Source organism: Brassica rapa, chromosome A04 (genome assembly GCF_000309985.2).
Source record: "Brassica rapa cultivar Chiifu-401-42 chromosome A04, CAAS_Brap_v3.01, whole genome shotgun sequence".
In the NCBI taxonomy this organism is placed as follows: domain Eukaryota; kingdom Viridiplantae; phylum Streptophyta; class Magnoliopsida; order Brassicales; family Brassicaceae; genus Brassica; species Brassica rapa.
In genome coordinates, this window is record NC_024798.2 from 3,886,849 (window position 1) to 3,913,431 (window position 26,583).

The 26,583-nt window shown below is 31.0% G+C and overlaps 2 protein-coding genes across 2 annotated transcripts; one reads left to right on the top strand and one right to left on the bottom strand.

Annotated features, from left to right (window-relative positions):
- The first annotated feature begins 13,948 nt into the window (after positions 1-13,948).
- LOC117133644 lies at positions 13,949-14,872 on the top strand. Its single transcript, XM_033290354.1, has one exon. The coding sequence runs from the start codon at positions 13,949-13,951 to the stop codon at positions 14,870-14,872; it is 924 nt and encodes a 307-aa protein (XP_033146245.1).
- Positions 14,873-20,596: 5,724 nt separating this feature from the next.
- Positions 20,597-25,788, bottom strand: LOC103863280 (transcriptional regulator TAC1). The gene has a single exon (XM_033290197.1). The coding sequence runs from the start codon at positions 23,690-23,692 to the stop codon at positions 23,273-23,275; it is 420 nt and encodes a 139-aa protein (XP_033146088.1). The 5' UTR covers positions 23,693-25,788; the 3' UTR covers positions 20,597-23,272.
- Between the last annotated feature and the right edge of the window lie 795 nt (positions 25,789-26,583).

A 26,583-nucleotide genomic window follows, 5' to 3' on the forward strand; every position in this document is an offset into this window, starting at 1 on the left:
TATGATGAACCATATATTGGATCACTCCAGTGCGGCACGAAGCCGCTGACGCCGAGTCGGGTCCTATGCCGCTAGCTAATGGCACGCTGTACGCCTAATTGCGAAAAGACAGTGCAAGCTTTGTTATGCCGAAAATTAAATGTTAAGTCAGCAACACTTACAAATGAGCTCATGAATGAAGTTTTCAAGTGTTTAAAAAAAAAGAAGTTTCCATTCTTCAATTTGGTTATGGTTCCCGTATTTGGATATTTCAAAAAAATTGAAAAAATCACATTTTGGACTTTTTGGATAAATATCAGATTCTCGGATAAATTAGGTGACCAAAAAAATTGAGTGAATTTTTAAATATTTATGTGGATATTCTATAAGTTGTTAGGTTAAAATAACAAAATCCACAATAAATACATTTATATTTTGTTTTACATTTGAGATATTTAGTTATTACTTTGAGTCTATATAGGGATCGCAAATTTTGTGGGTTATCTTTTTTTTGTGAGTTATATTTATTTAGACAACTATACATTCATTGGAGTACTGGTTTTGAGATTTATTCGGTAAAAAAATATTTTTTTTTTGGTAAAAGATTTGGCAATTTTTTTCATATATGTATCTACATAGATTATTGGTTTGTAACAGAATATGAAATATTGGCACTAAAAACTGAAATTAATAATATAAATAATAGATTCAAATTGTTATTAAAATATTTTTTAGGGTTTATGATATTTTGAAAGCTAAGTTTTGAAATCTTATTAACACTAGATTTTTTAACCGCGCTACGCACGGATAAGATATTATATGTATTTCTCAATTCTAAAAAAATAATGTATAATATTGTATTACATTATTTAAAGAATATAAAATAAGACTACATAACATAAATGTATTTTTTAAATATTCTTTGTGGAAATCATTACGTTGTTTGATTGTTGTACTTGATTCACATATTTGCATAGTTATTTGTCATGGATGAATAACTATATTTTTATTATGAGTAAATAATATATATTTATTATATAATATAAGAAAAATAAAATTATTTACTTTTAAAACAAATTTGTCTCATGTTGGGGACTCGGTTATAGACATATCATATTCGAATGAGACATTTTTACAGTTATTAATCTTCTTAATACTCAAGAAGCAAATCTGAATTAGGGCAGATCCGCGCGTAGCGCAGAATTCAATGTATAAACCAAGAAATATATAATTTTGTGTAAATTGTATTCTATGTTTAGTTGGTTGTAAGTGTGATTATGTTAAGAGAATGAGATTGAGTTTTCAATTACTAGAATTCTTTTTTTTATGTTAGAGTATTTAATACCATGGAAAATAAAATTTCAACTTTGAGGTAATCTTAGTCACTAAAAATATATTTTACGGTTGTTTAAGACAATGTCATTGCTACTATTAGTACTTGTTTTTTTTATATTTATGTTATATTTGAGGATTTATTTTTGCTTTATGTTATGTCAGTAATTTGCTAGAAATAAACTATAGCAAATGTAAAACACACCAAATAAACGGAGGAATAATATGCTTTGATGATTACATATTTATACTTACATAAAATTTTAAATTGGCTATAGAATATTATGCACAAACAGAACTTATACGACTATAAATCCAATGGATTATCTATTGTTTAAATCCAATTATTGATAGCTCAATAAATTGTTTTGGTAGGCCCAAAATTTAAATGATAAGATTAAAGATTAAATATAACATGAATTTCTATGAATAGGTCTATTAGGTTTATTTTTAGAAAAATCACACATGAATCAAAGTTGTGACTTCTGTTTTAATATATAAGATATCAAAACAATATCTTATACGATCTCTTTGTGGAATAACTGCTCTGAAGAAATTGAATTTATGCATCAAAATGGATTGGAAATGGATGTGCAGATCTGTTATCTAAGTCAACTTTACAAAATATTATTCATAGTTCATATATCATTTATGTCAATCCTATTTTTTGTCCATACTTTCTTAAACATCTTGAAATAACTGATGCTAATTAATAATAAACTTTTGGCTGGCAAAAAAAATCAAATTTGTCTAATTATCGCTTAATTTGTCTAATTGGTATATATGTATTTCTCAATTTTAAAAAAATAATGTATAATATTGTATTACATTATTTAAAGAATATAAATATATTTTTTTAATTTTCTTTGTGGAAATCATTATGTTGTTTGATTGTTGTACTTGATTAACATATTTGCATAGATATTAGTGATAGATGAATAACTATATTTTTCTTATCAGTAAATAATATAAATTTATTATATAATATAAGAAAAATAAAATTATTTACTTTTTAAACAAAGTTGTCTCATGTTGGGGATTCAGTTACAGACATATAATGTTCGAAAGAGACATTTTTACAGTTATCAATCTTCTTAACATTCAAGAAACAAATCTGAATATCAAAACAACATCTCATACGATCTCTTTGTGGAATAACTGCTCTGAAGAAATTGAATTTATGCATCAAAAAGAACTGGAAATGATGTGCAAATTTTTTATCTAAGTCACATTTACAAAGTACTATTATTCATAGTTCATATATCATTTAAGTCCATCCTTTCTTAAACATCTTGAAATAACTGATGCTAATTAATAATAAACTTTTGGATGGCAAAGAAGCTTTCAATTGATGATATCATAGTTTAATTTTTATTAGTTTTTTTTTGTTAATTTTAGAGTTTTTTGTATTTAAGATTTTTTCCATATTAAGCTTATATTTCTTTCACATAATATATATATGTCATAAAAATTACCATCAAATCAGTTTTACTTATTTATTATTTTGTTTTTAATGAAAATACACTTTTTAAATAATTTAATTTAAAATAAAATTATATATTAATTTGTTGTATTCTAACAATTTGATTGATTTAATTAATTTGCTTTGGTGGATAACTTAAAAAGTTTTCATATGAATCGGGGAAAGCAAGCTTATGTTGTTAATATTATATTTATTTGTGTATATGAAATCTATATATAATGCTAGTGTAATAAAGAAAAAACATTATTTTTTTGTAACTTCAAAAAAATACATTATTACAATTTGAAATTATTCAAAATTGAATAAAAATGGTAATTAAATAAAGCTAATTGTTTTTTTTTTATCTTGTTTAGTTGGATTCTCATGAAAATAAATCGATAGGTTAAACAAATGTTTCAAAATTTGTTGTGTTATTGTTTTGTCTATAAATTACAAAATTTATTGAATTGATATATTTAATTATTGCACCCTTAAATAATATTTTATTAAGACATTAGAGAACTATGTTTTGAGTTGTTTTGTCAAAATTGTACAAAAATCTATGCTTTTTCATATTTGTCACGAAAATTTATATGTTAAACTTACTTTTACAAAATTCTTAACTTTGTCACGAAAAAAAAATCTATGCTTTTTCATATTTGTCAATGTTCTCACACTTTCAAAGAATATATTAGCTTAGTCACTTACTTTTTTTTTTTACAAAACAAAGTATCGGAGTCTTGAAAGTTAAATCTATATTATTGTAAATGTACATAAGAGTTTGTGATTACATATTTAGTGATTCTTGTATATGTGTCCAATAAAGTTTCAATGGCTGAGTGGTATCTGTCATATATTTATGTCATACTAACCTGGGTTTGATCCTTTCATTTGCATTGTTTTTTCATTTTTTAGGAAAAAATAAATGAGATGACGTGGCAACTTCGGACTCTCTGATTGGACGATTTTTTGTGTCTATGTGGACACTCTAAGAGGAGCTTATATCCCCTTTTAGTATAATATAGATTGTCTCTAAGTTTTGAAATATTGGCACCAAAAACTGATATTAATACAAACGATAAGTTTTAAAGATAAGTATGGATACTACTGATAGGTTTAGGCATTGGCACACACCATTGGCACACGCTACTATGACAATAAAACCGGACAACTTAAAGTAAACCAACAATTAATCTATTATAAGTAAACCAATTGAATTATACGAAATTAAAAATTAAACTGGACCGAGTGTTATATATACAATTAGATTAGCAATACAATAACTCTCATTGGACCTGTTTTACTATAAATGAAACTTTGCTCTAAGTTGATTGATTCCGTTCTCTTACCAACATAATCATCACACAAAGTACATGAATATGCTTTATTCTCTTTGCTTTTATAATATACTAGAAGAAGTCCGCCCTGCGGGCGGGATAATAGGATGTTCATAATTTCACATTATTTATGAGGTTGTGTGTTAGTTGTCTGTACGAATTCCATGTTTGAGTGTGACATGATCTTCGTATCTATATGCTGAAGCTGTAGGATTTACAATGCAGAGTTTTCATATTTGTGGAACTAAATGAAGAATTTTTAATATATTGTATTGGTTTCCAATTTTTTCCATTGCCATGAACTGACTATGATTTATGTTATTTATTTATGATTTATGAACATGTTATTTGCCATCATTAAAATTAACACGTGACTCGCGACCTTCAAGGAAACATGTTGGTTTTGATTTTTATTTTATCATTGTAATTAAAACTACTTTAAAACAGATAAATAGATAATATGAAACTATCTTTACTATTTATACTCATACTTGTTTGTTAGAATCTTATATCCTATTGTATATTGATTAGACCTTTTCAAATAAATATTACAGACTAAGTTATAAATATAATTTGTACAATACTTTTATCGTACATAATTAAATTATAAAATATATCTATAAAATTATTCGAGAAGTAAATTTGCTGATTTTTCACGTTCTCTATAATTTTAGGTTTAGTCATATTTTTAATTAAATTATTAATTTTAATAAATAATTTTAATTATTTAGCTGATAATTTATCAAGATATTATCTTGAAAATAAATAAAATACAAAAGATAATAGGAAAAATTTGGAAAATACACTTATATGAGATTTTAATTTGAAAACTACACTATTATTTATATTTTGTGAAAACTACGCCTTTGTATAGGTGAATTGATTAAACCGTCCAATTTGGATATTATTATTTTTTATCATAATTTTCTATTATAACTTATAACTTAATAATTTTAACAAAAATATGTTTTTAAAAGCAAAATCTTAATAATATCTACACAATATCTTTGTTAAAATATATTTTCAAATTTTATTAAAAACAACAAAAAATAACATTTTTTTAGTTAATTTGCTGATTGACTATATTGGGAGAAAATATTAGTTTTGTAGTAAGAGGGTTGAGAGAGATAAAAAGAAAAAAGAGGAGAGAGAGAGTGAAATGGTTAATTGGTGAAATATAGTTTTTTCTGGTTATAGGTTAAAATTTCCCCCTTTTTTTCGAACACCTAAAAAAACAACATTATCCTACGTCTTTAGTGTCTTCTCTTACAAAGCATTCTCTCCTTAGTTTCTTCTACCTTTCATTCATAAGTTTGTTTGCATACTTTTAAGTGTAACTCATTTCTTAAATTCTAATCTTCTGTTCTTTCTCACATCATATATTTCTCTTCAAAATTGAAAATGTTATGAAAATAACCAGAGAAACAAAATTTATGAAAGATAACAAAAAATTCTCACAAAATTTGGATTTAAAGCTTATTTGATAGAAAATGATTTGCAGAAGAATGTACATATATGTAAGAAATGAGATGATTACTTTTGTATGGGGTATTAGGGTTGTTGTGCAATTTCTTTTATACAATTTAAGCAAAAAAAAACTTTTGTTTAAGCAAAAAAAACTTAATAAAGGTACAACACACATCATATTTTTTTCCTTTCATAATATAATTGTTGCTTTTCAAACCAGTTATAAGAAGAAGAAAAAATCTTGTTATTTTAAAATTTTAATAGTAAAATAACACATTCATCTCAAACATAGATTAATCTTAAATACAAATAATTATATTAGTATTGTTATTTTCGAATTTAGTTTTATTTATTAAAATTTTAAGTGGATAAAGATGTGTTTTCACATCTGATAAGATGTAGTTTTCAAAAAATAAAATGAAAGATGTAATTTTTAAATTGTAAACTGTAAATATAATATTGTCAAATTATCCTATAAAATTATAGTTAACTTTATCTTTTATTTACTTTATTAATATTAAATATTATATTAATAAAAAAATGAATAATTTCTTTTCTAAGATATTTTTTTAGGACAATCAAAATCACTCATTGTGATAATTTCTGAAAATATTTCAGCAAAGAATTTAAAGATATTTATATTATTATTTGTGAAGTAATTTTTTCGTTTCCCTGTTAAAAGTTAAAACGTTTAAAGTTGTTATTATCTTTATAAATAATTAGATTATATTCCTAATATATAACTACCCATAAATTCAAAACAAATTTCTTTAATTTGAAAATCACCATTATCTAAAACGATTTTATATCATGTTATCCAAAAATATTTTTCATCATAATATTTTTAAAATAAATATAAATCTATGTATATATTAATGTTTTCAAGTTAATTTATGTAATTAAATATATTTTTTTATCATGCACAAAAATTTAATACTTAATTAATTATCAAATATTTCAAAAAACATGAAAATAATTTATTCTTATGGTTAATGAATTGATAATATATTTATTTAAAATTTTTTGTAAAATTATTAAAATATGAAAACACCTAATTGATCGTATTTTGACCTGAACAACAAACACTCACGACAATAGACATTGTGTTTTGACCTTTATCCGCTCTCGCGTAAAGAGAGTCGCAAAGAAACCCTTAATCCAATCATTGTTTGGGTCATCACTCTGGATCTAACCAACCATTCTTAGGAGAAGAGAGTGAATCTCTTCTTTATAGTATAAATTGTAAACTGTAAATATAATATTGTCAAATTATCCTATAAAATTATAGTTAACTTTATCTTTTATTTACTTTATTAATATTAAATATTATATTAATAAAAAAATGAATAATTTCTTTTCTAAGATATTTTTTTAGGACAATCAAAATCACTCATTGTGATAATTTCTGAAAATATTTCAGCAAAGAATTTAAAGATATTTATATTATTATTTGTGAAGTAATTTTTTCGTTTCCCTGTTAAAAGTTAAAACGTTTAAAGTTGTTATTATCTTTATAAATAATTAGATTATATTCCTAATATATAACTACCCATAAATTCAAAACAAATTTCTTTAATTTGAAAATCACCATTATCTAAAACGATTTTATATCATGTTATCCAAAAATATTTTTCATCATAATATTTTTAAAATAAATATAAATCTATGTATATATTAATGTTTTCAAGTTAATTTATGTAATTAAATATTTTTTTTTATCATGCACAAAAATTTAATACTTAATTAATTATCAAATATTTCAAAAAACATGAAAATAATTTATTCTTATGGTTAATGAATTGATAATATATTTATTTAAAATTTTTTGTAAAATTATTAAAATATGAAAACACCTAATTGATCGTATTTTGACGTGAACAACAAACACTCACGACAATAGACATTGTGTTTTGACCTTTATCCGCTCTCGCGTAAAGAGAGTCGCAAAGAAACCCTTAATCCAATCATTGTTTGGGTCATCACTCTGGATCTAACCAACCATTCTTGAAGAAGATGATAGCTGTGATAGGATTGATTCTGGATTTCTCAAAATGGCTTCCCACTCTCCTGAGGCTAGAGCTAGAGGCAACCACTATTCAGATGTTTGTTTTTGAGGAGACAGAGCATGTCACCTTCTGAATCTCAAAACATAGACAGTATGGAGGATATTTTATGGTTGTCCATATCTCTGTTTTGTAGGATGCTTTTGAATTGTTGAGCCTTCAGGTGTCTTGATTGAATTGCATACATCAATCTCGCCAGTAAGATCAATCCACTTTTATTTTTCTCTTCGCTCCCCATTGCAAGCCAAAATCTAAGCAAAGACATGTATCATTTGCAAGTCCATGAAGTAAGTGCCACAACGACAGAAGAGTAGCTTTTCTCATCAGCCTTTTTTTGCTATTTTCCCCGCCATCTCTGGTTAATTTAGTATGTTAGCCACAAAAATGAATTAAGTAGACAAAGGTAAAGTGGATGGTTTAAGAAACGTACATTAAAAGCAGCAGTTTGAAGAGTATCATTTTCTACATGTGTTTCAGAAGAAGAGCTTGTATTATCCCCCTTATGTGAATCACCATAAACTAAAGAACTACGGTCTACGGCTGAGAACAGATATCAAGTTTTCCATGAACGTAAATGGAAGCTCTGTATGTCCATACCGACAATAAAAAGGCATGTACCACGGCGGCGATGTCAGTCCCAAAGAGATGAATATGAAGTGAGTCGGTGTTTCCATTGAACCTCACGCCGCAGGTGAGTAAACCAAACACCACGAAAGCTCTCCCCACAGGTTTACCGGCGCTAATGGAGTAATTGTCTTGAACCGTCGATCAATCTCTTCAAAGAGAAGTAAGAACTCTCATCCTCATCTCCTCACAAAGAGTCTTTCGCCATAGCCTTTCGACGAAGCCCACTTCACAATGAACGGCGGCAGCAAAGATTTTCCACCACCATGTGGTTTGTGCCAACTGTAGATAAGACAAAAACGATCGAAAGCGGTCCGAATTGTTTATCAAACGATCTTGTGGAGAGAAAAGAGAAAAACAGAAAGAGATATAAAATCTACCATCTGATAAACACCAATAAAAAGCTACTAAAAAAATAAGTTTCAAAGTTTTAATAGAAATAATTTGAAGTCACTGTTATGAGGAGCATAAGAACATGCTTACCTTTGAATCCAGTAACGGCATATCAACTTCCCATGAGTTCCCACCGCGCCTGACATTCGTCGCCTCCCAGCATCAATCTAACCTCAACAGTTGAAGAACATAAACTGGACTTCAAATTAGAGAGGAAAACTTTGGAGTTAGCCAACTTGCTTGAAGAATAAGCTTACTTTGCTACTTACAAAGACTGAAAAGATGGTTCTGAGAGGAAAGAAGCTAACCTATTAATACTCGCAGATACACAGCCTCCTACAAAACAAACTCGTATTGAAGGTTTAGATCGTGGTTGGTGAATTTAATAAGAGGCTAAACGGAATGAATCTGTAATGGGAACGTTTCAATTGATGAATACAAAGATCAAACGTCAAGACCAAAACCCAAAGAAGAGTATTCACGCTTTCTCCACCATCAAAATCTCTCTAATGGCAGAGAAGAGGCGGATGAACCCAAAACGTCGTGAAGCCGAGGAAGACACGATAGTCGCTTTGGGGCTTGAACTGCTGAGTAAATAGAAGGCCCAACCATGAAGCCCACAAATATTAAGCACGACTTTAAATGAAACGAAGCGTATTGTAAAAAGGGACATGTGTCACTCTCTCCTCCCTCTATTTGATGACATGGCAAGAGGAGAAGAGAGTGAATCTCTTCTTTATAGTATAAGTAATAAAAAAATGAATAATTTCTTTTCTAAGATATTTTTTTAGGACAATCAAAATCACTCATTGTGATAATTTCTGAAAATATTTCAGCAAAGAATTTAAAGATATTTATATTATTATTTGTGAAGTAATTTTTTCGTTTCCCTGTTAAAAGTTAAAACGTTTAAAGTTGTTATTATCTTTATAAATAATTAGATTATATTCCTAATATATAACTACCCATAAATTCAAAACAAATTTCTTTAATTTGAAAATCACCATTATCTAAAACGATTTTATATCATGTTATCCAAAAATATTTTTCATCATAATATTTTTAAAATAAATATAAATCTATGTATATATTAATGTTTTCAAGTTAATTTATGTAATTAAATATATTTTTTTATCATGCACAAAAATTTAATACTTAATTAATTATCAAATATTTCAAAAAACATGAAAATAATTTATTCTTATGGTTAATGAATTGATAATATATTTATTTAAAATTTTTTGTAAAATTATTAAAATATGAAAACACCTAATTGATCGTATTTTGACCTGAACAACAAACACTCACGACAATAGACATTGTGTTTTGACCTTTATCCGCTCTCGCGTAAAGAGAGTCGCAAAGAAACCCTTAATCCAATCATTGTTTGGGTCATCACTCTGGATCTAACCAACCATTCTTAGGAGAAGAGAGTGAATCTCTTCTTTATAGTATAAATTGTAAACTGTAAATATAATATTGTCAAATTATCCTATAAAATTATAGTTAACTTTATCTTTTATTTACTTTATTAATATTAAATATTATATTAATAAAAAAATGAATAATTTCTTTTCTAAGATATTTTTTTAGGACAATCAAAATCACTCATTGTGATAATTTCTGAAAATATTTCAGCAAAGAATTTAAAGATATTTATATTATTATTTGTGAAGTAATTTTTTCGTTTCCCTGTTAAAAGTTAAAACGTTTAAAGTTGTTATTATCTTTATAAATAATTAGATTATATTCCTAATATATAACTACCCATAAATTCAAAACAAATTTCTTTAATTTGAAAATCACCATTATCTAAAACGATTTTATATCATGTTATCCAAAAATATTTTTCATCATAATATTTTTAAAATAAATATAAATCTATGTATATATTAATGTTTTCAAGTTAATTTATGTAATTAAATATTTTTTTTTATCATGCACAAAAATTTAATACTTAATTAATTATCAAATATTTCAAAAAACATGAAAATAATTTATTCTTATGGTTAATGAATTGATAATATATTTATTTAAAATTTTTTGTAAAATTATTAAAATATGAAAACACCTAATTGATCGTATTTTGACGTGAACAACAAACACTCACGACAATAGACATTGTGTTTTGACCTTTATCCGCTCTCGCGTAAAGAGAGTCGCAAAGAAACCCTTAATCCAATCATTGTTTGGGTCATCACTCTGGATCTAACCAACCATTCTTGAAGAAGATGATAGCTGTGATAGGATTGATTCTGGATTTCTCAAAATGGCTTCCCACTCTCCTGAGGCTAGAGCTAGAGGCAACCACTATTCAGATGTTTGTTTTTGAGGAGACAGAGCATGTCACCTTCTGAATCTCAAAACATAGACAGTATGGAGGATATTTTATGGTTGTCCATATCTCTGTTTTGTAGGATGCTTTTGAATTGTTGAGCCTTCAGGTGTCTTGATTGAATTGCATACATCAATCTCGCCAGTAAGATCAATCCACTTTTATTTTTCTCTTCGCTCCCCATTGCAAGCCAAAATCTAAGCAAAGACATGTATCATTTGCAAGTCCATGAAGTAAGTGCCACAACGACAGAAGAGTAGCTTTTCTCATCAGCCTTTTTTTGCTATTTTCCCCGCCATCTCTGGTTAATTTAGTATGTTAGCCACAAAAATGAATTAAGTAGACAAAGGTAAAGTGGATGGTTTAAGAAACGTACATTAAAAGCAGCAGTTTGAAGAGTATCATTTTCTACATGTGTTTCAGAAGAAGAGCTTGTATTATCCCCCTTATGTGAATCACCATAAACTAAAGAACTACGGTCTACGGCTGAGAACAGATATCAAGTTTTCCATGAACGTAAATGGAAGCTCTGTATGTCCATACCGACAATAAAAAGGCATGTACCACGGCGGCGATGTCAGTCCCAAAGAGATGAATATGAAGTGAGTCGGTGTTTCCATTGAACCTCACGCCGCAGGTGAGTAAACCAAACACCACGAAAGCTCTCCCCACAGGTTTACCGGCGCTAATGGAGTAATTGTCTTGAACCGTCGATCAATCTCTTCAAAGAGAAGTAAGAACTCTCATCCTCATCTCCTCACAAAGAGTCTTTCGCCATAGCCTTTCGACGAAGCCCACTTCACAATGAACGGCGGCAGCAAAGATTTTCCACCACCATGTGGTTTGTGCCAACTGTAGATAAGACAAAAACGATCGAAAGCGGTCCGAATTGTTTATCAAACGATCTTGTGGAGAGAAAAGAGAAAAACAGAAAGAGATATAAAATCTACCATCTGATAAACACCAATAAAAAGCTACTAAAAAAAATAAGTTTCAAAGTTTTAATAGAAATAATTTGAAGTCACTGTTATGAGGAGCATAAGAACATGCTTACCTTTGAATCCAGTAACGGCATATCAACTTCCCATGAGTTCCCACCGCGCCTGACATTCGTCGCCTCCCAGCATCAATCTAACCTCAACAGTTGAAGAACATAAACTGGACTTCAAATTAGAGAGGAAAACTTTGGAGTTAGCCAACTTGCTTGAAGAATAAGCTTACTTTGCTACTTACAAAGACTGAAAAGATGGTTCTGAGAGGAAAGAAGCTAACCTATTAATACTCGCAGATACACAGCCTCCTACAAAACAAACTCGTATTGAAGGTTTAGATCGTGGTTGGTGAATTTAATAAGAGGCTAAACGGAATGAATCTGTAATGGGAACGTTTCAATTGATGAATACAAAGATCAAACGTCAAGACCAAAACCCAAAGAAGAGTATTCACGCTTTCTCCACCATCAAAATCTCTCTAATGGCAGAGAAGAGGCGGATGAACCCAAAACGTCGTGAAGCCGAGGAAGACACGATAGTCGCTTTGGGGCTTGAACTGCTGAGTAAATAGAAGGCCCAACCATGAAGCCCACAAATATTAAGCACGACTTTAAATGAAACGAAGCGTATTGTAAAAAGGGACATGTGTCACTCTCTCCTCCCTCTATTTGATGACATGGCAAGAGGAGAAGAGAGTGAATCTCTTCTTTATAGTATAAGATTAGCAATACGATAACTCTTATTACACCTCATTTACGTATAGATGATATTTGGCTCTAAGTTGATTGATTCTTTGTTAGACTTAGAGATACCTGCCATTATGAACACAATATTGTCATTGTATAAACTTCAGTTATATCATATTTACTATTTTACGGTACAAAAATGTTTTTTTGAATAAGATTATAAGTTAGATATTACATGTATTTTGTAATTTAAATAATATTTGTATCTATTTTTAAATACAATCCTTATCTACAAGAATAATTAGATAGATATTATTTAGAAAAGATTTGATAAAATATATACTAACTTGGCTTGCACACTAAATAACCAATAACAACTTAATATAATTTTTTTAATACGATATTCTGTTATAATTGAAAGTTGATATTGTTAGATAATAAATGATTATCTAATATAAAGATAATGTTTATCCTTTTGTAGTAAAATATTAATTACTTCATGGTGAAGGCAATAGTTGCCGACTTACTCTCCCTATATATATGTGTTCTCTGATCAAATTAATTGAAATCACAAGTTCCATAATCCATCTCTCTCTCGTCCCTTTACAAACATCTGATCTCTCTTATCGATCAAACAAATATATTAATAAATATAAACTACTCCTCACATTTATTTACAACACGTTATCAGCACGAGGCTCTGATCAACTGAAGTTTATTAATCTGAAAAGTTCTTAAACCAACCGAGGTAATGTTTAAATTTATGTATTTTAATATACTTATTTTATTTAAATTTTATTATTGCTTCGGAGTGAGAGGCTGGACCTTCTCCGTTCGGGATGATAGGCGCTGCCTTCCCCGACTGATCGTTATGGTAGGCTATGCCTTCACGATCAGAGAAACACGTGGTAGGCTTTGCCTCCGTGAATAAAAAGGTCAAAATGGTAGACCATGTCTCCTCGGACTTTGAAAAATGATCAATATGGTAGTCTATGACTCCTCGGATCATGTGGTAGGCTGAGCCTCCCGATTTTATTTATGCTATTTAAATTTTTGCAATTTAAATTTCTGCAATTTAAATTTCTGCAATTTAAGTTTATGCTTTTGTTTTATGCCTTTAATTTCTGCATTTAAATTACGCATTTAAATTCTCGTAATTACTATATTTATATATATTATTCTATGAATACAGTTATCATGTCGAATTTGACAAAGCTCGAAATTAATGCCCTGGATATTACGGGAAATAATTATATGACCTGGGCAGTGGGTGCAAAAATGCACCTGAGAGGAAACGGGCTTTTGGAAACCATCGATAGTTCAAAAACGGTGTCGGATGAGAAAAAGGCTAAAGCCATGATATTTTTACGACACCACATCCATGATGGTTTAAAGGATGAATATATTACGAAAGAGGATCCTTGTGACCTCTGGAAATCTTTAAAAGAGAGGTTCGATCACCAAAAATATGTGATCTTACCGAAAGCTAAACACGAGTGGATCCATCTCCGGTTCCAGGATTACAAAAGTGTTAGTGAGTTTAATTCTGCGATGTTCGGAATTACTTCGAGGATGATGTTATGTGGAGAGAAAATAAGTGATTATGATATGATCGAGAAAACTCTCTCCACGTTCCATCCTGAAAATGTAATCCTGCAACAACAATACCGAGTGAGTGGATATACCCGTTACTCGGAGTTGATGCAAGTCCTCCTTGTAGCGGAGCAGAATAATCAACTCGTGACTTTAAACCATCAAGCTCGTCCCACTGGATCTGCTCCATTCCCTGAAGCGAATGTTGCATCATCCAGTTATGATAATAGGAGAGGACGAGGTCGTGGACGTGGTGGAAACCGTTATCATGGTCGTGGAAGAGGACGAGGAAGAAGATTCCGTCCCTATGATGAAAGAAATGATAAAGACTTCCACGAAAATGAAAGGAATGAAAAGGGCCAGGATGATAAAAGGCAAACGGGAAAGGTTTGCTACAGATGCGGCATGAAAGGTCATTGGGTACGTAACTGTCGTACGCCAAAACATTTAGCCGATCTGTATAGAGAATCCCAAAAGGGAAAAGAGAAAGGAAGAGGTGAAACTAACTTCATCTCTGATGAACCTGGACCATCCTTTCATGGTTTAAACGATGATACTCATCTCGACGTATCAGACTTTCTGGTTGAACCAGAGAGTATCGATGAGTGATATAAATTGATGTGATATAAGTAGACTGTATTATAGTATCTATATCTTTTGTTGTAAGATATATGTTATGTTTGTTATGTTTAATGTTTAATAATATATGTTTTATGAATATTTTAAATTCAGAAAGAATGCCAAATTTTGAGACTATGGATGGAGATTTGTGTTTGGCAGATAGTGCGTCAACGCACACGATAATCAAAGATAAGAAATATTTCTCCAGTCTTAAAATAAGAAATTACGCTGGAAGCGTAAGTACAATATCTGGTAATGCAAAGATTATTATGGGCTCTGGAAGAGCGAAATTTTCAATGCCAGGGGGAACGATATTTGAAATAAGTTATGCATTGTATTCCCCCAAGTCTCATAGAAACTTGTTAAGTTTTAAGGATATCCGAAGAAATGGATATCATATTGAGACTATGAATAAAGATGGCATTGAATTTCTTTGCATTAAGTCCGAGAGGAAACATATACTTGAAGAGTTAAGAATGTTATCCTCTGGACTATATTGTACGAAAATAACCATGACTGAGTCCTATGCCGTGGTAAACATGAAGTTTACTGATACATTTAAAATATGGCATGAAAGGCTAGGACATCCTGGTTCAGTCATGATGAGAAAGATAGTGCAAAATTCGAATGGCCATCCGTTGAAAAACGGAAAAATTTTGCAAACGGGCGAGTTTACATGTAATGCATGTTCTCAAGGAAAGCTTATAACTCGGCCATCACCAGCAAAAGTAGGTAATGAATCACCAGTGTTTTTAGAAAGAATACATGGTGATATATGTGGGCCGATCCACCCACCGTGCGGGCCATTTAAGTATTTCATGGTATTGATTGACGCATCTACTAGATGGTCAAGTGTGTCTCTTTTGACGACACGAAATACGGCTTTCGCAAAGTTCATTGCCCAGATAATAAAGCTGAGAACGCAGTTCTCAGAATATGCCATTAAGAAAGTAAGGCTTGATAATGCTGGTGAATTTACATCGCAAGCCTTTGATGATTATTGTATGTCAATGGGGATTGATGTGGAGCATCCAGTTCCCCATGTGCATACACAAAATGGCATGGCTGAGTCATTGATAAAACGGTTGCAGTTGATTGCAAGACCGTTAGTCTTGAGAACAAAGCTCCCAATTTCTGTATGGGGTCATGCTATATTGCATGCGGCTGCACTGGTTCGGCTAAGACCGAGTGCATATCATAAGTACTCCCCTTTACAATTGGCATCTGGGCAAGAGCCAGATGTATCCCATCTCCGTGTCTTTGGGTGTGCGGTCTAGGTTCCGATAGCTCCGCCACAAAGAACAAAAATGGGCCCACAAAGGAGATTGGGAATTTATGTGGGTTATACGTCACCAAGTATAATAAGGTATCTGGAACCAGTAACTGGTGATATGTTTACGGCAAGATTTGCCGATTGCCATTTTAATGAGGATGAATTTCCAGCATTAGGGGGAGGAATTAGAGAAATTCCTAAAGAGCTTACTTGGTGTACACCGTCGTTGTTACACCTTGATCCCCCTACGAATCAAAGAGAGCTGGAAGTTCAGAAAATTGTGCATTTGCATAATTTGGCAAACCAGTTACCAGATGCGTTCACAGATACGAGAAGGGTGACGAAGTCATGTATACCCGCTGAAAATGTTCCATCAAGAGTTGATGTTCCTAAGGAACAAACTGGTGGAAATAAAATAAATGAACCTAAGGTTCAGTTAAAGAGGGGGAGGCCAGCGGGTTCTAAAGATAAAAATCCCCGAAAGAAAAAGAAATTGGATGAACAAAGTAAGGTTCTAGAAGAACCTGATACTGAAAAATGTCTGAAAGAAGACATAGATAAAGATGATCCAGATGACGAGAAGGGAACAGAAAAGTATGAGATTTCCATCAACTACGCCCGAGATGAAAAGTTATGGATCAGAAATAAGATAAAAGATGTTGATGGAATGTTCTCCTTTTCTGTGTCCAAAGAGATCGATCATGAAAATGATGATCCCGATCCAAGGTCCATTTTAGAATGTCAAAAAAGACATGATTGGGAGGAGTGGAAGAAGGCCATTCAAATTGAATTACTCTCCCTGAATAAAAGAAATGTCTTTGGACCTATAGTCATAACACCTGAGAATATAAATCCTGTTGGGTATAAGTGGGTATTCGTGAGAAAAGTAAATGAGAAAAATGAAGTAACACGATATAAAGCCCGATTAGTTGCCCAAGGTTTTTCTCAGAGACCGGGAATTGATTTTGAGGAAACGTATTCCCCGGTAATGGATGCAATTACGTTTAGATTTTTGATGAGCCTAACGGCGTCTAAAAATCTTGAAATGCATCTCATGGACGTTGTGACTGCATATTTGTATGGATCGTTGGATAACGATATATACATGAAACTCCCTGAGGGATTGAAAATGCCAGGGGCATTGAAAGAAAAATCCAGGGAGATTTGTTCAGTCAAGTTACAGCGATCACTTTACGGATTAAAGCAATCCGGACGCATGTGGTACAATCGCTTAAGTGAATATCTTTTGAGTAAAGGATATGTGAATAATGCGATATGTCCATGCGTTTTTATAAAGAAATCGTCATCTGGCTTTGTGATCATTGCTGTATATGTAGATGACCTGAACATAATTGGAACTCAAAAGGAGGTTGATGATGCTCGAACTCATATGAAAGAGGAGTTTGAAATGAAAGATCTCGGTAAGACAAAGTTTTGTCTTGGGCTCCAAATAGAGCATCTCCGAGAAGGAATATTTGTGCATCAATCAAACTATACGAAAAGGTTATTGAAACGCTTTCGTATGGACAAAGCAACTCCTTTGAGTACTCCAATGATTGGTAGAACTCTCAATGTTGAGAGTGATCCTTTTAGGCCCTGCGAAGATAGCGAGAACATATTAGGTCCAGAAGTACCTTATATGAGTGCTATCGGTGGGCTGTTATATCTTGCAAACTGTACGAGACCAGATATAGCTTTTGCTACTAATCTACTGGCGAGATATAGTTCTGCTCCTACTCGCAGACATTGGGACGGAATAAAGCATTTATTTCGTTACCTCCAAGGTACAGTTGATTTAGGGTTAATGTATTTAAGAAAACCCGAGTTTGGTATGGTTGGTTTTGCAGATGCGGGATACTTATCAGATCCTCATAAAGCTCGATCGCAAACCGGCTATGTTTTTACAATTGGTGGAACCGCGATCTCTTGGCGGTCCCAGAAACAAACTCTGGTTGCGACATCTTCGAATCATGCTGAAACTATTGCGCTTCACGAAGCATGTCGAGAATGTGTGTGGCTGCGGTCAATGAGTCACCACATACAAGAATCAAGCGGAATAGTGAACGAGAAAGAACCAACGAAAATATTTGAAGACAATTCGGCTTGTGTTGCTCAACTTAAAGAAGGCTATATCAAGAGCGATAGAACAAAGCACATCCCTCCAAGATTTTTCTCATATATACGGGAGCTCGAGAAAAATAAAGAAATGGACATCGAATATGTACGGTCATGCGACAATCCAGCTGACTTGTTCACAAAAGCTCTTCCGACTACAATATTTCGAAAACACGTCTACGGTATCGGAATGCGACATTTGCATGACCTGTGACAAGAAAGCTAGATCCACTATTCTCAGGGGGAGATTACGGGCAGTGTACTCTTTTTCCCTTGTCATGGTTTTTGTCCCAATGGGTTTTTCCATGACTAGGTTTTTAACGAGGCACTACGTAATACAAATTGGATAATCAAGGGGGAGTGTTAGATAATAAATGATTATCCAATATAAAGATAATGTTTATCCTTTTGTAGTAAAATATTAATTCCTTCATGGTGAAGGCAATAGTTGCCGACTTACTCTCCCTATATATATGTGTTCTCTGATCAAATTAATTGAAATCACAAGTTCCATAATCCATCTCTCTCTCGTCCCTTTACAAACATCTGATCTCTCTTATCGATCAAACAAATATATTAATAAATATAAACTACTCCTCACATTTATTTACAACAGATATCTAATTTTCAATAAGATTTTCCTCCTTAGTTTACTTATAAATTTTTAACTAATGCCCAAATCGGTAACAACAATTATAATTATTTTAAACTTAATGGGTCATAACGTCTAACAATTGGACCATGTTTAAATTTTGGCATTTAACAAATACTTGTCTAATTATACGATATATATATGTCAAAAATATAAAACAATTGTATATTATAAAAAATCATATATATAAGAAAAAATAATACCAATAAAAACATATATTAAATTATATAATCTACTCTCAGTTACTTAAATTTGACCATATATATTTTTTTTAAATATTAAACTATCTCATATGTTTTTAGTCCAAACTTATTATCTTAAAATTAATTCCATAAAATATTTGCACCAAATATGTTAATAATATATTTTAAATAAAATAAAATTTTTTTATATCAAAATATTAAACTACAAACGAAACATGTAACATCAAAAGAAAAAACACCATGTACAACATTGAAAATTTGTGCACAGAAAAAAAAACACCACGTACAAGATATTTTGTAACAACATTACTATTCAATATATCTATAACAAATATTATTTACAAGTCAATAACATAGAAATATTATATCAATATATAATATACCACTAAATATTTATAAAAGTTAGACATAACAATATCCGCGCACAGCGCGGATCCAAATCTAGTTTTTATTTACTACTCTGTTTTCTCTTAATATAATAAACGTAGGTACAACTTTTGTATTAAATGAATGAAAATGATTTGTGATAGATATAGCTATATAAGGAAAACGCGTTTAAATATTTCCATTGCTGATTTTTATATAATTGCTACATTAATTATGATTTAATTTTGTTTAGTTTTTGTACAATTTCAATAAAAAAAGGAGTCTTTATGTCACGTTACCGAGGGCCTCGTTTTAAAATTTTAAAGTTTGTTACTAAATATTTATATTGCCGATTTTTTTGTATAACAACCTATATTAATTATGTTTTACTTAAATGCAATGTCATATAGATGTAAATATTAGCAAAACAGAAAGATACCTTAAAAAAAAGGCTTTGTATTTTAATAGTATAAATTAAATTCGATAGTTTGATACAATTTGAACCAAATTCGCATGAACTTTCGATCAAAAGCTAGGACTGAGACTCATGGCCGTGCTTGATACCAAACAGATCAAGCATTAGCTTAGGGCCGGCAAGAAATATTTATTTTTAGGGTTAGCCGAAGTTCCTATCTAGCTCTGTTGGTAACAACAAAGAATTTTGTAGTTCCTGATAGCTGGTTCAGATACTTAGGTGCACATTTTAATAAGTTTGTGTTTTATTTGATCATGGGCCAATTTTCTTCTTCTTTTTTTTTTGGGCCGGAAATTGTCGGGCCAGAATTGTCAGGCCCGACCCTGCTGAAACTTATTATCCACGATCCGATCTGATATCTGCTCTAGGTCCTTTATGAAAATAGAATATCTGGGGCGTATGGATCCAAATTCAAAATTTTAATTTATTAAACTTTAATTTTTTATTAATAATTATAGTTGATATATTAATATTTATACATAAAATTAATTTTATAATATTATATTTTAATTTTTATAATCATATATATATATATAATTTTGTATAAATATTTAATTTTTGTATTATTTTATTATTTTTTTATTTTTTTAAAAAAAGTTTTTTTTATTTATTTTTAATATTTTTTTACGGATCTGGATACTCACGGGTAATATAATATTTAGACGGATATCTAGAAGACAGTGATCCGGATCTGAATACTAAAATCATGGATTCAGATATCCGGATCCATCCCACCCCTAGTTGAAGCCTTTTTTTATTAAGAATTAACTATGAATTTATTAATGATAAAAAATCTGATTTTCGGATCTTAGAATAAATGAATAAATTAGTAAAAATGTTTATATGAGATTTTAACATGATGTAAAAAATACCGTCATATGCAAATCATCATGAGACATATAATATTATCGACCGAAAAATCGTCTACATTATATTATGATAATTTATAATAGCATAACTAATCAGAAAATATTTGAAAAGTGGATCACATAAAAGAGAGAAAATGAACCAATATAGATGGTGTTGGTGAGCCCCAATTTCTCTGGGTCATTATTAGCATTTATTTGGTTACCTCTTTAGAGCATCTCTAAGAGTGGTAAAAAAGGTATCTAGCAAATAAAAATTTGAAAAAAGAAAACTGAGGAAAAAAAGGTTCTTGGTTCTCATTTGAGAAGTTTTTAGGATCTCTGCAGATACAAACGTTAAGAATATTGTCATGTAACTCATTTAAAATAGAAAAAAAGTTAATTGCATATTTTCAAATGTAGAGAACTTGGACTACCAAAAATCAGATGCGGATCACTCGGACATTCTGATCAAGGCTCTCAAAACAGAAGCTTCCCTAGCTGGTTTGGCTGACATAAGCTCAGTGGCGTACCTAGGGTAAGTGGGGCTCAAGGAAAATTTTAAAACAACAGTATTGTAACATAATATTTTTATTTATAGGAAGCCTAATTCTAAAGAAAAAAACAAATCTAAAATAGGGAATGGTCGAACTTCACGTTCATGAGTCCATACATACCTCACGCAACCGCTACACCTCAATGAAACTTTAGGAATTAGGGGTCCCAAAATATTTATATTTCGTAGGGGGCTGAGGCAAAACCCTTTTTCCTGCATAACCTATCTATCTCCATCCCTTGAATGTATCTCCGGTGAGAAAAATGTAGATGCAGATGTATTAGCAAAACAGATCTTTTTTTGTTGAACTGGCTTTAGTGGCTCCACGTAACTTAAGTTAGAAATTTTAACGCAAGTGTGTTTACAAAAAAAAACTAAGAAGAAACTAATATTTTAATTACGTAATTAAATTTTAATATTTAAAAGAAAATTAAAATAGTCACATATTAACATGTGTTTACCTACCATAGTATCTAGAGAGCTTCTCAAAAGTTTTAATTTTAGAAACTTTTGCTACCTCGTTCCTAATTTCCATATTTTCCACTCTAAGTATTTACATCGAATCATCCTTTTTCTTAAATTTGTCGTAGATAAATATCGATCATTTAAACTTCAGAGCTACATCACGCCTTAATTAGACTCACATTGTTGGTCTCTATATAAACGCTTTTGTGTTCGTAAGAAACCCTAAGTAGTTAATGCTTCACCAAACCATGAAATCACCGCAGCTAGTTCTCATCATCATACTCATGCTCTCTCTGCATCAGTGTGTATTTTTCTTCTCATACACATATACACTTGACACACACACGGCGGATCCAGCAACTAAATTAGTATGGGGGTACATAGTGTAAAACATATTTAGAACGTGGGCATTTACATAAATTGTAGGTTATTTATTGAAAAAAAAACAGCATGGGGCGCATGCCACACCCAAGCTTTACCTGGGTCCGCCCTGGACACACATACATTTATTATAATGCAACGTTATATATGTGAATTGTGATGTTCATGTGCCCTCCTTAAGCTTGTGTAATGAGAAGCTAGCTCTCTAGCAGAAATAGAATAAGTATAGTCTTTCTTGTCCAGACCATGAATATGATCGACGATCCATGTATTTTCTATTCATTTCTAATATGATTAAGAGGATATATAAACAAATTATGAAAATTAAAGTGTTTAAATATGTGAAGAGATGTCAAATTTATAGATCACAAGGTAATGTTTAGATACTGAATGTGGTTAGCAATATAAAACTATATATAATGTGAATGTGATAATGATTTAAGTATTTAAAGTCAGAACCGCCGACTCTTCTCAACAGTCGACAAATATAGGGATAACGTAATGTGATTATTGTCGTGCGATGATGATTTTACGTTGACATTGTAAACTTTTGTATTAAAACACTAACATACCTAGTCCATAATAATCACTATATTAATTATAAATATATAAGAAAATACTTTTTATATATTTGTTCTGATTGGTTTTGATTTTATTTGGGTTTAATCACTAAGTTGATGATTTCTATTAATTTAGAAACTATATTGCGAATTCAGGCGAATAAATATGAACTTAGACAAAGCAGCAAATGTGATAAAAACGCATAAAATCAGATACTATTACAAACTAATGATATGAATCACTAAGTTACGAATTCAGGTTTGGATTTAATCAGTAAGTTTATTTCGTATAATATGATAACAAACCCTTTAACAAAAAAAAAAGCATTGTGATAACATAATAATGATAAAAACGCATAAAAATCAGAAACTATTACGTATATAATGTTAGTTTTATTGTAATATTAACACATCAATAAATAATCAAACGAACAAAACAAATTCTAACTATTCATGATTACATATATACTTGGTGATTATAATAATCACATATATAATTACGTACTTGGTGATTTCTTATAAGGATCTAGTCCTAGACGAAGCTCAAGATCTATCACTTCTGCACTTTGAGACAAAGCTTTTTGAAGCATCCTCATTTTCTTCTCTTCTTCATCTCTCAAATAGTCTCCACTTGTATTTTTGTCTTGTTTTGTTGATGAACTGACCGTATCAACGAAGAAAGGCAATTCAATCAGATCTTGCTCGAGCCGATTTCTCGAAGTGGTGCACGTGGAGTCTTCACGATCATCTTCTTTTAAGTTCGCTTGTCGCAGCTTTGCCCTGTCTTTTCTGTGGATGTTCATGTGCCCTCCTAAAGCTTGTGCGTTGGAGAAACCTCTCTCGCAAAAATCGCATATGTATGGTCTTGCTTGTCCAGACCATGAATATGATCGACGATCCGAGTATTTTCGGCTCATTGTTGTATATGTGATCGAGGAGAATATTAAAAAAAAGAGTGTAAAGGATGTGTTTTAATTTGTGAAAAGATGTGAATTTGATAAATCAGAAGGTGATGCTCGATCAACGTTAATATACATTGTTATATAAAAGTCAGAGCCGACTTTGTCTTGCTTAACCGACATTATGTAAAGATTAGCTTAATTATATATATGATGATTAGTTATTTTATTGGTTTAGAGTTTTACATTTTTAGCTTTAATTTAGCCGACAATAAACACTCTATTATTCATAAATATATAAAAATAATTCGAGTTCAAATTTGGTAATATATGTGTGTAAAATGAAATGAATTTTTTAATTAGAAACACTTGCCAATTCAAATTTATTAAAATGACACTCTATATTACTTAGAATAAATGCAAAATGCAAATGTCAACAAATGTGTGATGTCTAGATAAACAATGTCTTCTGAGAAAACATATATACACACGTATGAGCGGAGAGTCGACGACAATTATGTTTTACAAATTTGTTTAATCAGTGTCATTAGAGACATACAGTATTCGAAAGTCAAGTACACAAGTATAATTTTAATGAATTTCTCATCGACTTTCATCTTAGTAAAGTCATTTAACAATAAGCCGACAACATAGCTCTCGCTCATATACGCTAAATGATGACGACAGTTGCTTAGTTAACTTGTTAACTTAAACATTGTTACTAACTTTTGAAGTGGTTAAAGAGGAAAAAGTATTAAGTCGTATGTCGCATAGTTTCCTTGAGCAAAAAACTAAAGAACAATTCTGCATTATTGTCTTGGACTTATCCAACAATTATTTGATATAGACAAACATTACAATCTCTATGAGCTTATTTTAACCCTATGGGTAGAACGTGTCCAGGGCTATAGTTTCTAAGAAGAATTATAATTTGAATATTTCTTTACCGACTTTTAAATGTTGGAGATTCACATGTCCTTTATCTGTAACGCAAAAAGAAGTGTCGAAGACGTTTCCAGCATACTTTCCAAATATATATATGACCAACACGGCAATACCATACAAAACAATATCATGAAACTTTCAGATATAAAGGAGTTCATTATAAGTTTCTCACGAAAACATCATTTACTATATATAATATGATCACTACTATACAAAGAAGTTTTTGGGAATTAAGTGGTGGTAGCTTAGTAGTAATCTTTGGGGTTTGGTGTGTATCCACATCAATCATGAGTTTGATTTTCTCTATGAATTAAATTATCATCACTTGACCAGTTTGGGTTTGAGTTTCGGCCCAAGTGATTTACATGGTGTATCGTAACAGATGATCGGTTCACCCCCTATCATTAGTCGGAAGGTATTCTATTTCCAAACTCGGATCAGGCAATGTAGTAATCAGTCCATTTTATAGCACTAAACCCGTTCATCTCGAAGCCGACCAGATCGGCCAATAAGGTTTATCAAAAGATAAGTTTTTGGAAATATAAACTTAATTATTGGAGATATAAAAAGTTAATTATGAAAAATTCACCGGATACATAAGCTATATATATATATATATTCTCTCGCTTACTGCAAATATAAATTCATGACGGTACGCACAGTAATTTTACGAAACTTTATACTGAAAAACTTCTTAAGAAAACGTTAATGTGTTTGTGTTGCGTTAACTCATTATTAGTCACATGTATGGGCTTATATTGTTTATTCTAACAATTTAATTTCGGGCCTGACCTGGGCAGACATTCCTAGTTAATAAAGAAGTTATTTTTTCCTTCTAATTTTTATTCCGATGATTAATCAAAGTAATCAATAGAAAAACTCAATTCAAAGAGTTCCACATGGAGAAAAACGATATCCTGGTTCTTTTTCTTGACTTTGATAAACATGTTTTTTGTCTTTGTTCCAAGAAAGGCCATCGTTTTGGTAATACTCTTGCAAAAAAACTTATTGTTCTTTTTGGGTCAGGAATCAGTTAATTTAATAACAATCAAACGTTTGAACCAAACAAAAAAAAAACGCCTATCACTTGTTAGACATTTGCATTTTTCTTCTTCTCTTTCCAGCATATGGATTCGTAGGGCATGTATACTCATCTACGTACAAAAGATATACACATAGTCGGACACAGGACCTTCCTCGCCAGTTCCGCTTGGACGCGGTGGGCTGAGTTCGAGCCCCGGCCACAGCGAATTTAACATGGTTTCCGTTTGGCTTCCAGGACCTTCCTCGCCAGTTCCAGTTGGATGCGGTGGGATAGTCGGACTAAATGAGAAGTCCGGATACTTGGATTATCAAAAAAAAAAAAAAGATACACACATGAAGGATTAGGCTTTTACGAAATTACGAGTTTCACCAAAAATAAATTCTAGCGGACTAAACAACATTCTTTTGTGAAGGATGAAGAACAACGCATCATATTATAGATAAGCTTACCGTTTTGATGACAATATTTTTTTGCTCCGTTAATTATTGTTGTTATGTTTAAGATGTGGGGTACATGTATATATCCTAGGTTAAAATTGTTGTATATATTGATATTTGTAAGTATTTTGCTACCTGCTAACAAATGACACACAAACAGTACTACGCAAAGATTTTTGATGTTTACCGGCGGGTCTTCGATCGCTAATTCTCCACTCTCTGGAGGGAGATGATTGATGTTTACACTTAGCAGCGCTCTTGCTTCATTTATTTATGTTTTATTTATATAAGATCATTTATACAGAGCCGGTCCTAGGAATCTAGAGGCCAGAAGCAAAAAAAAATTATTGGCCCGATTAGTATTAAGTATTAAGACTGAATAAAAATAGTTGTATTATGATGGGGGAAGCGTTCGAACTCATCACCTTGGACAGTTAACCATAGTGCCATGACCAAATTAGCTAAAGGAACTTACTGTCAAA